At 42.5% G+C, this 13,622-nt stretch overlaps 1 protein-coding gene across 8 annotated transcripts in view; it reads left to right on the plus strand.

Annotated features, from left to right (window-relative positions):
• The window catches only part of USP7 (ubiquitin specific peptidase 7), a 95,479-nt gene that overhangs the window by 20,358 nt on the left and 61,499 nt on the right, over window positions 1-13,622 (plus strand). For all 8 annotated transcript variants that reach the window (XM_076069849.1, XM_076069851.1, XM_076069852.1 and 5 more), the window contains exons 5-6: window positions 7,207-7,295; window positions 10,072-10,180. In XM_076069849.1, coding sequence (XP_075925964.1) covers window positions 7,207-7,295; window positions 10,072-10,180 — 198 coding nt within the window. The remainder of the gene's footprint in view (window positions 1-7,206; window positions 7,296-10,071; window positions 10,181-13,622) is intronic.

Consider the following 13,622-nt stretch of genomic DNA (forward strand, 5'->3'; position numbering starts at 1 on the left):
CCGGGTTTTCATAGGTTGTCACTGACACACTACAACTCGGAGCAAATCCGTGCTGTGCTGGACACTCAGAAATGGTGTACATTAATTATTAATTGGATGCAATAGCCAGGCAGGGACTGTACCCATCCCACCTTGAGGGGAGGGGGTAAGCCCCCGTTCGTACAACATGACCCTCCGAGCTCGGTGACATAACTCTTCCAGCCAATCAGCGGAGGGCAACACCACAAATCATACATCTGCGAGCAATAAGTAGTCCAGTTTCAACATGTTTAACTCGTTACAACCAACAACCTCCAAACATGCATTTGTGCATTTTAACTAAATAAACACATTCTTTTTTCTTTTCATGTATACATGGGTGAGACCTTTTTGAGGGACACAGAGCGTGTCCGTGGCCATCTATTCAAAACCGGGTTTAACTTAGGTATACCAAAAGCCCTACTTAAACGCTCCGGATCAGTCGAGTTGTGAACTTGTAATAGGTGGGAACAATGGCCATTGACAGCCCTCTGTCAATGGGGAATCTCTATTGGGGAACAACTGCTGAAAGAACAGCTCTCCCAAATCTTACCCCCCCCCAACCCGTCTTGGGAAACCAAAGTATTTTGGCTAATAGTGTCTCGTGTTAAAAAGTGTGTGGTGCGCTCCACACTGCTGGAACGGTGGTGGCTTCACAGGGCAATGAGACAGGTGCAATATTCAGGGGGCCATACCCATCTGCACCAAGGGGCCCTCTCCTCTTTCGTCCCTCTAAACAGTCTCAAGAGCATATTATCTAAACGCAATGGAAACTCCTTGAATTCATCATGGCAGGGCAAGATTAGTTTTAGTTTAGTTTCATTTATTTGGTATAGCCCTGTGAGCCATTCGGCTCTTGAATTGGGTGCAACCGCAACAAACAAAAAAACAAAAACATGAACAAGAAAACATCTTAAAGTGACTACGTGCATGTGCAAACAGAAAATCCAGGAAAAAAACATCAAAATATTCCTGAAATAGCACCGTACACCAACGCTGTGTGCAAAATTCCCAGTGGGATGCAAGTCAAACAAGAAAACTTAGATTAAGGCCATCAGTCTAACTCCGTACGACAATAAACAAAAAACATGGCCAAACCAAAAAACTTTTAGAAATCACCAAAATAAAGCCATAAATGCAATGTAACAGTGATCATAGGAACTGTGACTGTATTATTAACAATTAACTACATAAATAACATGTAACACCAAACCCTAGAGCCACAGCTGGCTGCATGAGTCACTCCACAAACAACAGGAGCATCATATTCTTAGCTCTTTCGGTAAAGTCACGTTGAAAGGAAACAATAAAATAATAAAATATATATAAACAATACAAATTGTCGCGACGTTTCGCCCAAAACAGAAACGGTCATCATCAGGTGTGAAAACCTGATGATGAGAATTTGTATTGTTTTATATATATTATTGTTTCCCTTCAACGTGACTTTACCGAAAGAGCTAAGAATATGAATTTCTGCTGTCACGAAAGCTTTAAATCAAAATTTAACAGGAACATCAGTCGGAGTATCACATTTTTCAATGCACCTTTAAGATCAGCACACTAAATAAAAATACAGATAATACTTTGCAGCGGTCATCCAGAGCGAAACATTTTATTTTAGGCCACTGAATAGCAGTGGCAGCTAGGAGTGTACAACTCCTCTAGAGCAGTTTTAAGTGAAGATCTCATAGGTAGTGATTCAAGTTGCAGTTTATTGGCAATAGCATTCCAGACCCTGGGGGCATCAATAGCAAAGGCCCTTCCTTTGGTTTTTGTACGGCAATAGGGAATGTGAAGCTGGTAGATGAGCGAAGACCTGAGGTCAAATCTGTTCTTTGAAACAGAGGAGATGCAGCAGGTAGTCTGCGGATTTTTTTGTAAGTACATCATGAATAAATAAGATCTGGTGTACAAGCCGTCGAACATTAAGAGATGTTAAGTTTGACCCAATGTAGAGATCACAGTGGTGAGTCCTATATGGGCAGTTCAATGCAAATCTTAAGGCTGAGTGATAGATGGAATCAAGATTCTTCAGTACAGTACTTGGGGCAGATTTATAAACGATATCACAGTAATCAAGTAGCGGCAGTATGGTAGCTTTTATCAATTCCGAAATGGAACATAGGGGGGAAGCAGTGCTTGTGTCGATACAGAAAACCAATTTTTATTTTTGTCCTTTTACCAATATAATCAATGTGATCTTCAAAATTCAGTTTTGAATCCAGGATGACCCCAAGATACTTATAGGTCTTGACTTGCTCTATTTGATAATTATTTAAGGAATGTAATTTGGGAAAAATAACTTCCTGCTTTAGTCCCAGTGAGATGCATCGCACCTTAGGGTCTGCTAACGGGAACAGCTCCTTATTAAATGCCGCCTCCAAGAACCTGATTACGTGCGATGACCCACGCGATACCAGTTCCAAGCCGTACCTCACCAAGGGTGGCAATTACTCCAATTTGAGCTGTATAGCCACAACTTGGACTGTCTCTTAAATGTTTTGTCATTAAGTCCTGCACTAATGCTTGACTTATCAAACCTGACTCTGTCAATGTGGAGTTCTTCAAATGAAGTGCATGCATGCCCTGGCATGGCACTCCCTCTATCTGACTTGATCAAGCTTCAGCTGGAGGCCCACCATCATGGCCAGGAGGTCAGAAAACCCGACTGCTCCAGCGTGGGGAGCAGCCCCGCGGTGCACCAACTGGGGCCGTGTGGCTTGGCAGGCGGCGACATTGGTGGGAATCTTGTTCCCACACGTGGCAGGACGTCGAGAGCAAGTCAGGTCTTGATCAGCGCCAGCCCCCAAGAGGTGATGCACAACCGTGCAATCCGGGGGGCTGTGCCGAGGCCAGTTGAGGCGCTATCAGAGAACAGAAGGAGAGGTTCCGCGGTGACCTTGCAAAGATCCGGCCAGGAGGGGAGTCTCTCGAAATAGGGATGATAAAGGAGATCCCAAGGGGTCAGTGGGGTTCTTGCATTTACCCTATATACTTTATTGTACCCAAAGCATCGAGGGCTTAGAGCCATCCTGCATCTGACGAGGCTGAACAGACATACCCAATATCATTGATTTAAGATGGAATCTCTGGCGTCGATCACCAAGATCAGAAATCACGTTTACCCTCATCTGGATAACGTGTTGATAAGAGCAGTCAAAAGGTCCTTCGCAAGGTCGGTACATGAGATGGTCTTGATGTTGCAAAACCACTGGTTTGTCTTAAATGGAACCAAATGCAGTCTCCGGCAAACAAGGACACTCAGGTCGGTTCTTCCCGATTGAGGAGGTAGTTGGGGACCTTGATGGAGGCGGACACATTGCTGAAGGGCGAAGAGGAAGTGCAAGATGATTCGTGATTGTCCTAGGCCACGTGGTGCCTACAGAGGACATGGTCCCATGGGCCAAACTTTCGCATGCGTGCCCTGCAGTTATGTCTACGGCTGGGACCCCTGTGTAGCCGACATAAATCGGTTTGTGAGGGTGTCCCTGCCAACCAGTGTGGAACCTGCCTTGGTGGCTAAGCTTCCCGTGTCTGCTGGCAGGAATCCCCATTGGGGTTTTTTCAATGAGGTCATAATTTTAGAGTACAAATGCAAGCCTTTTTTGTCTGGTGTGTTGCCAGAGCAGTGGCTCTTCAAGGACAATTGGGGGGCTGGACCCAGTGTCATGGGAAGTGGCTCAGGTGGCCAGGGTCCTAATGGAAGCTTTTAACAGAGGGCTGCAGTTTCTTCAGTCACAGAAAATGGGAGAAATGTTTTTTCAAGGTGTCATCAATGTCACAGAACATCTTGAACAAGCCTGTCTTGTCTGAGACACAAAAGACGGTTGCACACCCTAATATACTATTAAAATAAAGTTAAAAGTAAGTATTTCAATAAAGGCACGTAGGTAAAATAAAAATAAAAGAAAACAAATAAATCACAACGTTTCGGAGGCAACACAAGCTTCCGTCTTCAGGTGGAACAGTCACAGCAAGATCGCTGTCTATTTCATACAATAATTGAGTAAGACTTGGAACATTCAGGGCAACTCAAGGATACCCTTTAGAGCAGTGAGCCTCAAGGACAGATTCAAAAATTCACTATTCGTATCGATGAAGTTGCATCTCTATGGATTTGGCAGACACCATGCTTCCTTTGACTTTTATGCCGGATTTGAGGAATCTGCAGACTCAACACTCGTCTGCACCCACTCGAGTTCTTTCACCCCATTTCTCAACGTGGATGAGCTCTACCCCAGCTGTCTCAACATAATCACCTTGATGCAGCGATCTTGCTGTGACTGTTCCACCTGAAGACGGAAGCTTGTGTTGCCGCCGAAACGTCGTGATTTAATTGTTTTTTATTTTACTTACGTGACTTTACCGAAAAAAACAAAGAGTGAATCCTTGCAGTCACGAAAGCTTCAAATCTAGATTTTATGTATTTCAATTTTAACTAGGCTTTCCATTCTCTAGTACTATACACGGTTCAATCAGCTCAGGATACAGTTTAAAAAAAACACATCTATTTTGAGGGTTAGAAGTGCCAAGGCTGCTAGATCAAAACAAACCCGATTTAACGACCTTCCACATATCTGCATATCCCTACGGAAGTACGCCAAAAGTTGAGTCTGTGGCTCAGCACCCAAAACAACAACCAGTTTTTAAGTCTTACCCGTTCATAGGCAGTTGGCAAAAAGTATTCTTAGAAGTGTTGGTCATCCTGTTTTGAAGCCCTTAGAGAAAGTTTGTTGCCTTTATTCGAGCAACCATATCCGCTGGTAGCGATCTCTTCATTAAGATCTGTTGCTCTGATGTTTACACAACCATTGCTGCGTTCTCAACATGCCCAAGTGCAGTATTCAGCAGTGGTGCTGCATCTTGAGACAGACAATCAACTGGCAGTGCATGTTCTGAAGGGCACTCCAGACCAGCTCAGTCACTGACCTGAAATTAAAAACAACAATACCAGCCAAAAACATGCTTCCCCCCCCCTGCTGTGGCTGCTGGCATGAATATCCAAAATGACTGCACAAGAGCAATCTAAAAAAAGATCTCCTGAACCAATGATGTTGAACATCAAATAATGTGTTCCAAGTGTTACTTGGCTCGGGCCAACAACATGCTCTTGGACAAAGAAGACCTTATGGTGAGAGCTATAATGTTTAAAATATTACTGTCTAAAATACCAGCATATTGTCCTGGGGGTACCATCATCTGCAAGAATAAATTGTCCAAGGTGACTGCATCAGCAAAAGGATGGTATTATCTTACTCGAACTCTATAAGATCAAATGGTGCTTGGTCAACCACTCCTACATCACATGTCCATGCTGGTCAGGTAGATAGCAATAATAGAAGAGGCTTGCCTATTTCATACAATAATTGAGTAAGACTTGGAACATCCAGGGCAACTCAAGGATACCCTTTTAGAGCAGTGAGCCTCAAGGACAGATTTGAAAATGTACTATTTGTATCGATGAAGTTGCATCTCTGGATTTTGCAGACACCATGCTTCCCTTGACTTTTATGCCGGAATTGAGGAATCTTTGCAGACTCAACACTCGTCTGCACCCACTCGAGTTCTTTCACACCATTTCTCAACGTGGATGAGCTCTTCCCCAGCTATGTCTCAACATAATTTCAAATTGTAAGATGCACAGTATTCACTCGCTCTTAGCGATAGAGAACATCGTGGAGGCACAGGGAACCACGGACAGCGGGAAGGCGGTGAACCGGCACAAAGCATTGGCCAAGCTCTGTCGTCCTCTATTTGTTAAGGTGTTAACCAATTGAGAAGTGTTTCCATTTGGGAGGAAGCTGGAGCGCCCGGAGAAAAAACACATGTGCAAGGGGGAAACACGATGCCAAACAGAAGGAACAGGTGGAGTCCACCTTTTTGCTGTACTATATTCTCCTGACAAAGCCGAGTATAGCAGCTTAACGCCCATTGGAGAGGAGTTTGGCAATATTTTTGTGATCCGCCAACCCTTACCTCCACAGTGCTGGATGACGGGCATGCATAGCCACTACAACATAAGGGCATGGTCTGGTTGAGTTGGCATGACAATAATATCATGCATGTGTGGCATGAACACGTGATTCGCAAGGCCATGGGAGGGCATTTGGTTGGTGTTGTGTACCACGGAACTACATGATGTAGGTTCGTTTGTGTGATAAGTAAAAACTTTTTGAAAAAGATTAAGGCCTCTTAAATAAAATTGATAGCAATAAATTCTGTTTTGTAGACTCAAGTTTTTGTCCAATAATTCAAGTAACATTGCAGTTAAAAACAAAGGTTGTAGTTCAAGCATACTACATAGGTTTGCATTGAAGATAGTACACTTGAAATTACTCTTCAAGGTAATGTTCCATTTTACTCCCTGAAAACACATTCAGTGTCAAAATTCTATCGTAAATCACTCAAACGCAAAATTTTCTGGAATATAACACGCACCTATGTGTGCAGAGAGTGTACCGGCAGTGCTTAGCAGGACACAATAAGGAACACACATTAAAGTTTACATTAAGTTTTTAAGGGTGGAGATGAGCTGTGACATACGGGCACAGCACAGGAGAGCTGCTAAACAAACAGCTACGGGCCCCTCCCCCCTGCCGCCACGGGATGCATGTTTAGATCGTTCATTTGCTCTCTTTGCAAATAAAATGGGTCTAAATTTAAGTTGCTTGTGCTAGCGAATTCTCGAATAAAGTACGCTCGTTTAGAGAGACGCCTGTAGAATGTCCTGTTCCTGTTCGGCTAAGTCTCACTGATTCTCAGGGCTTTTTGCTAAGGCACAGCATCGGATTGTATTGTCAGTTCTTTGACGGCAAGTTTTACCATGATTTACACCTACTCTACCCGGGTAAATGTGGTGCTCGACATGATACTTGCTGGTTTTATGGCAGCCAAGTGTTTTGTGCTGTATAAAAATCGTTTTGCGATGACAACGACATTTGGTTCATACACAATGCTTTAAAACTAGATAAATATTGTTTTTAATATAGTAACTCATGGGTGGGTGTGATTTATTGTAGGTACTCCTAAGGGGGTGTGTGCGCGATGTCATTTAAAAAAAAATTGTTTACCGCCAACTGTTCTAATTTTTGCTTGTCAAGAATATCCAAACACTTGTGGTGGCACCGTCCAGCCTCGCCGTTTAAATTTATTTACATGTGTTTTTTTGTTTGTTTATGTTGAAAGGATATTGTAGATCCAGAAAAGGGATTTATCGAAGACGACAAAGTCACCTTCGAGGTAGCTGTTCAAGCGGATGCCCCCCACGGAGTGGCGTAAGTCATGGAGTTTTGATTGAGGAGCGAAACTGTCTTTGCTTGTTCAGCAGGGAGGCTGTCGCTGCTGGGCGCCAAGCGGCCGTGCCGTTGACTTTGAGCCGACCAAAACCGCAAGTCCTGCAGCAGCGGGACTTGCTGCTGCAGGACTTGCTGGGGCGCCACGGTGGCGAGATGTTAAATTCCTTGCCTTGTATACAGAAGGTTGTGGGTTCGATCCCGACCCTGACGCCTGTATATTTCGAGTTTGCGTGTGTGTCTCCGCGTGGTCGTGTGGATTTTCCTCCGGGTCGTTGTGCGTTTAGAGTATTTGCCTGCTATACATTTCCACACGATAAGCCACTTAGGTTATCATTTGTAGCGAGGTCACTTCTGAAAAAGAGCTATATAGCTCGGTGAACCTTACCTGGTAAAATAAAAATAGTACAATTTAGCACCTTGCTGCGGCCGTACTCAGCTGTGCTGTAAACGGAGCTCTTTGTGTGTACAGACATCGGGGGTCTCGTCCCGGTGCTCCCCCCCCCCCCACAGCTACACGTATATATGGTTCATTGTGTTCCATTGTTTTCGTTACCAGCCAACGTGCGTCTTCCGTTGTTATTCCTGCGTTCGATTTCAAAGCGGCACTCATACGGATTAATATTTTTAAAGCTTTGCTGTGTTCAACAAAGGAAAAATCACGTGTTTATTTTGTCTCAGGCATGCATGTACTTTTAGGTACAAAATATACAATTGAACAGAGATGTGCATGAAAAAATGTAACAACCATTTAATGGTCATTATCGCTCTACCAATCTGGCCACTCTGTGTGGCTCCGTATGAAAAGGCAGTTAACATGTGATTATAACTCCCAATTTGGCTCGGTGTTTAGAATAGCACCCATGACCTTGTCTTGCCATTAATTTCACAAGGTGGTTTTTACAGCCAATATGATTCATAATGTATTTTTTTATTCGGTCACATAGGAATGATCTGAACAAATCTGTCGTTAAGAACTTCCACCCGGCACAGCAAAGCAAATTGCCACATGCACAATAATAATATAATTTGCCGTGCCAATTAATATTGTTCCAGCTCACTGCTTAATTGAAGAGCAATGTTCGCCATCAAATTTAACAATTAGATTTAACATTTTGTTTGAATTAAGCCACATCGGAACAAGATCCAGGAAGGCAGAATCGCCATGGCACTTGACCCAGCGACTTAAGTATCATGACCTCACCGAAGAAAGATGCACTTTGTTTAGATGCTACATGGAAACATATTTGGAATTATTTACACTTGGTAAACATTGGGAATTATTTACACTTGTGTGGATTGACACTTTCATAAAATGTATTATTTTAGCAGAAAGATGTAGTTTATTTAATTCTATTCTTTTTCAGCAATGGGCATATATATAAATGTGAGTTATATTGAATGTGGAGTTTAACGTAAATAACTTAGTTATTTCATCCATAATAACTCACTTATTTCAGTTGTCAGTGAAAAATAGCCAGTCATTGAATTGGGCTGGTTGCCATGAGGACTCAACAGTGCCTTCACATGTTTTTTATAGGAGGTGACATTTTAGTATTAATTTTCAGGCAATGATACTCAATGTAATTTTAAAATACTTTACTGTTAGACGCAAAAAGAAAACCTTTAATACCAATGAGAAAGATCCTTTATTCAGTCAGACAGCCAGATAGAAGTACAGTGATTGTAGGGTTTCCTGACATCTCTTGTGCAAAAATAACTATGGGAACCTTAATGTTGGAACTTGTTAGGACAGTTGTGTGAAGACAGATGTCCGCATTATGTGCTAGTCCAGGAACACAAGGCAGTCCTGGCGAGAGGGTGCTACGGTGGCGAGATGTTAACTACCTCGCCAGGTATACAGGAGGTCGTGGGTTCATTCCCGACACTGACGCCTGTATATTTGGAGTTTGCATGTTCTCCCCGTGGTCACGTGGATTTTTCTCCTGATCATATAGTTTTTCCCTCTACATTTAGATTGAACGTGCGTTTAGAGTATTTGGGCTGCTATGAAATTTCCACGTAATAAGCCACTTTGTTGAGCTATCATTTGTGGCCAGGTCGCTTCTGAAAAAAGAGCTATAAATAGCTCAGTGGGCCTTAGCTGATAAAATAAACAATAGATTTTGTAAAAGTCAAACCCCAAACAGGAGTTAATAGTTACTCCAGTTTTGGAGGTGGCAGTCAAAACAAACGTTTTGCACACTTTAGTTATTGGATTAACTCCACATAAATGGTAGTTCAAGGGGAATTGACACGGGCAAAGAGGTCAAGGGAGTCAATAAAATGACTGTACCATGTTTGCCATAACACTTGTTCTGCAGATGGAAAGAATGATGGGGCCTGTAATGGACATTATAATTAGCCATAAGACGAATCGAGCTACAGCTGTGGTAACCGTGCAGCTATCACAAACCATGCAGGGGGTGGGGGGGGGGGGGAACGTGTGTACAGGGAGTATACGGATATGTGCAGTGCAAAGTGCAGAGACACTGAACGAGAGAGGGGGACAAGACTACGCAGTTTCTGATCGCCTAGCTGAGCTTGGGCACAGCACGGTTTGGACAGCATCCAGTTGTAGCTATGGACCGATTGATTATAACCTGCTCGTGGAATTGGTACCATTCGATTTGCGTCATTTGCCACCTGCGGTTGCGAACGTACAGAGTAGCAGCATGACCCATCTGACTCGGTGCCTCGGGGCACAGACGCCATCTTTCCTGACAGCTGGGTAAATTGCCTCGTGTTGCGTTTGCAGGTGGGACTCCAAGAAGTACACTGGCTACGTTGGGCTGAAGAACCAAGGCGCTACGTGTTATATGAACAGCCTGTTGCAAACTCTCTACTTCACAAACCAGCTGCGCAAGGTACTCTAGCCACAAACACTTGCATTGTTTTGCCTGCGAAGTGATGCGTATTCAGTGGCTGTTCGATGCACTGTAGTAACTAAAGCGATCTGCAAGGCACTCGGAAATACATTGGTTATTTTTAAAAACGAACTTTTTCATGTTTGTGTCTCAGAAATGGGGATTCTTCGGCAAATGCAAAAACGGATTAATTTAGCTACAAATCTGTTTTCTTGTTGTAAATTAGTTCTAGAAGCTGAAAAATCTTTATTATTGATGTTGAGTCCGAAAGTGTGAATGTCACAATTGAGTCTCTTTTGAAGGAGCTGAAATTTGCATGTGTAATTCACTCCAATGCTTAATTTCTTAATAATAGTCCAAGTGCTCAATTAAAACCAGCATTATTGAAAAGATGGTGAGGTTGAAACATGTGAATATGTCGTGAAAATTGCGTGTGATATTTGGCTCCAAAACAGGGATAGCTCATGAGTGGGTATAGACCAATAGAGATTCAAATGTTGAAGCTAATTTAAGTGACGGAGCCACTTGTAAAAATAATCATCTGCATGCACACACCGTGGTTAACTTAATAATGACCATCTAATATAACCAAATCCTATGATCTATGGCCCAGATGTCCACGGTTGAATTGCTTTGCTCGGTACCAAAATGGGCAGTACATGCCAATGGTGTGGCTCTGAATGCTGGTCTCGCGTTAAAATCTGGAGCAGATTTCACGTTGGAACAAAACTGATGTCTGATGAACGTCAGACGTGACCCTATCTGAAATTGAATGTCAGCAAAAACCTCCTAAGACTCGAAACATTCACTCCTGTGGGGATAGCTTTAACTGAGTGATGCGTTATTTTTGTAATGACAAAACAGTTTTTGCATGCTATATTTTGCCCTATAAATTAATTCCATGACAGGAACTGTGGTGCTTCAATTCAGGCGGCTTTTTCACACCAGTAGTAAATGCACAGTTTTAGAGTGCACGAAACGTGCACATCTACACTTCACAACAATTGTCAGTTAAAATGTTAAGGGGGTGTCAAGAGGGCTGCAGTGGGGGATCGAGAGCCTCTTGTAATGAGATGCAAAGTTTATATTTAGTTAGAGCAATGCGGGAGGAGATTGAGAGATACACGCAGTGAGGACGTTTTCAAATTTGAGATTCAGAGACACTGGGAGATATGTATATTTTGTTTTCCTATAACGCGGTAGTTGCGTTCCTGAAGAACACTGCGTTATGTAAAAATTACGTTATAATATAGGGTAATGCACAGTCCACGGTAACATGTGAGATGCGTATGCAGGCTGAACAAAGATCGAGGCCCGTGGGTAGCATGTTAAAGAATCCAGCTGCATCCTGGCTTGTGCGATGCTATGCCGAGGCTCAGATACAACCACTTATTCCGACTCGCGTGACATAGTTCCGTTCACTGAATCGCGTTGTATCCAATTCACATCCACGTTATAAAAAATGTGTACCCTAATACGTTAATCGCGTTATATCCAGTTTGCGTTTTAAAAACACGCGTCTTAGGAGAACAGACAGTATGCAAATATCATAAGACTGAGATAAACAAACAGTGAATAAGACATGGACACAGCCCTGAAGTCAGGTCACGGTAGGGGGACACTGGCGGAGACTGACGTGTGGCCTCGGGGACGTGGAACTAACATAAGAGACACGGGTCTGTTTAACACGTAGGCTTTCGTGACAATATCCATAATACAGGTTTTTTTGGGTGAGATCGTGTAAATATGTCGTTAAACCCTCCACCACCCGACACAGCCAATTAGTAAGGTTTGTCACGTAAACCGAACATGCGAATTCATTACTATTACAGCTAACCGGTGTGTTGGAGAGCAAAGCCACAACATTGACAATCCGAGTGACATTTCGCCAGTAATTAGAACCAGCTTCATCAGGCGACAGCCAGATGAAGCTAGTTGTAGAGACAGGTATGCAGACATGGTGAGGCATTGACAGACACAGACATTGACTGCTTGATAGATTCATTGTATGCAGACATGGTGAGGCATTGACAGACACAGACATTGACTGCTTGATAGATTCATTGTAATTGCTTTAATTAATAGTTAGATGGATAATCAATTGGCTGCATAAAAGGTTCTTGCAACAACAACAAAAACTTGTTTCAGAGGATAAAATGACATTCCTTTGTAATTCATGCATTAAAGAACATGGTGAAAGAGTTTTGAGAAGAAGCAATTATTTCATTCTGCCCAATTATGATGGTCATATTCAGGGACGTACTCTGAAGTCCGTTCATAAGTCCTAGTGACTATACCGAAGTGAGTTGTTAAGAAAATGTGTTTTGGAAAATCAATTGCTCAGCGTTTATGGATAAATGTATGGGCATTTTGGTTATTAAATTGCGATTATAATGAAAACCCGGTGTGTTTGACAAATACATGTAAGTTAATACAAGAAAGTGATTATATACATATAAACAAACATTTAAAATGCTCGGCTATACGCATAAAGATGATTTAATGCAGAAAGACGCACACCAAGAAAAACGTGGAAAGATAGCAGGCAGGGTTAAACGGGGAGGAGTGGGGCACAGACCACACGGTGACCCCCACACACAATGCCATTGATCCCCGAGAAGACCCGCAGACGTATGCTTTTGTACAAGTTGAGAAATGCTGTTAACTTGGCAGTAAAAACTCTTGTGACTGTAAGTCATTAAATGCCTAATAATGCTCTAAACGAATCTCAGAATTAGTAGCTGCACATTGTAGTAATTTTATTTAATAGATTTTGCATTAAATGAACATTGAGCAACATTTAAAGTTGGAAGTTTAAAACGAATACAATGAAAAAGTATGGAAGTGAAATAAATTGTAATTAATTATAATTTTCAACACATTCCTTAAATATCGCTATGCTATCACTTCTATGTTTTTGGTTGAAAACAAGCGTGAGAACTTGTCAGGTTCACTTATTTTCTTTATAATCGAGTGCTATACAATTTGTATCCCAGAAACAGGCGTTTTTTTACTGAATCGGTTCTAGGTGAGAGGCACAGTGGTTGGGGCGCATGACTTGAATCAGAAAATTCCAATCCCAACTGGTGGTCATTTCAGTTGTTCATCCCTGCAGAGTTGATCAATTGAGCACCACGTTTTTGAGTAATCAACACTGGTTTCCTGGTAGGTAGACCAGTTTTCGGCACCCAAAACAACAATAAGAGCCATTTTTTTCAAATTCGGTAAACAATATTTCAAGAGCCGCAATGCGTGTGAATACGAGAGACGGTGGTCCTCAATAAATAACGTCACGAAGCAGTTCCTTAAAGAGCCGCAGGTTGCCGAACCCTACCCATGGTGAACTGGATCTCTCATGGTCTGTGTCTGCAACCAAAATAACAAAAAGAGCCATTTATTTCGAATTTCAAGAGCCCGCGCTGCAGTCCTTAAGGAACCAAAT

The sequence above is a fragment of the Petromyzon marinus genome, chromosome 26 (assembly GCF_048934315.1).
Source record: "Petromyzon marinus isolate PM22_M1 ecotype Great Lakes invasive population chromosome 26, UKy_Petmar_22M1.pri1.0, whole genome shotgun sequence".
NCBI lineage: Eukaryota > Metazoa > Chordata > Hyperoartia > Petromyzontiformes > Petromyzontidae > Petromyzon > Petromyzon marinus.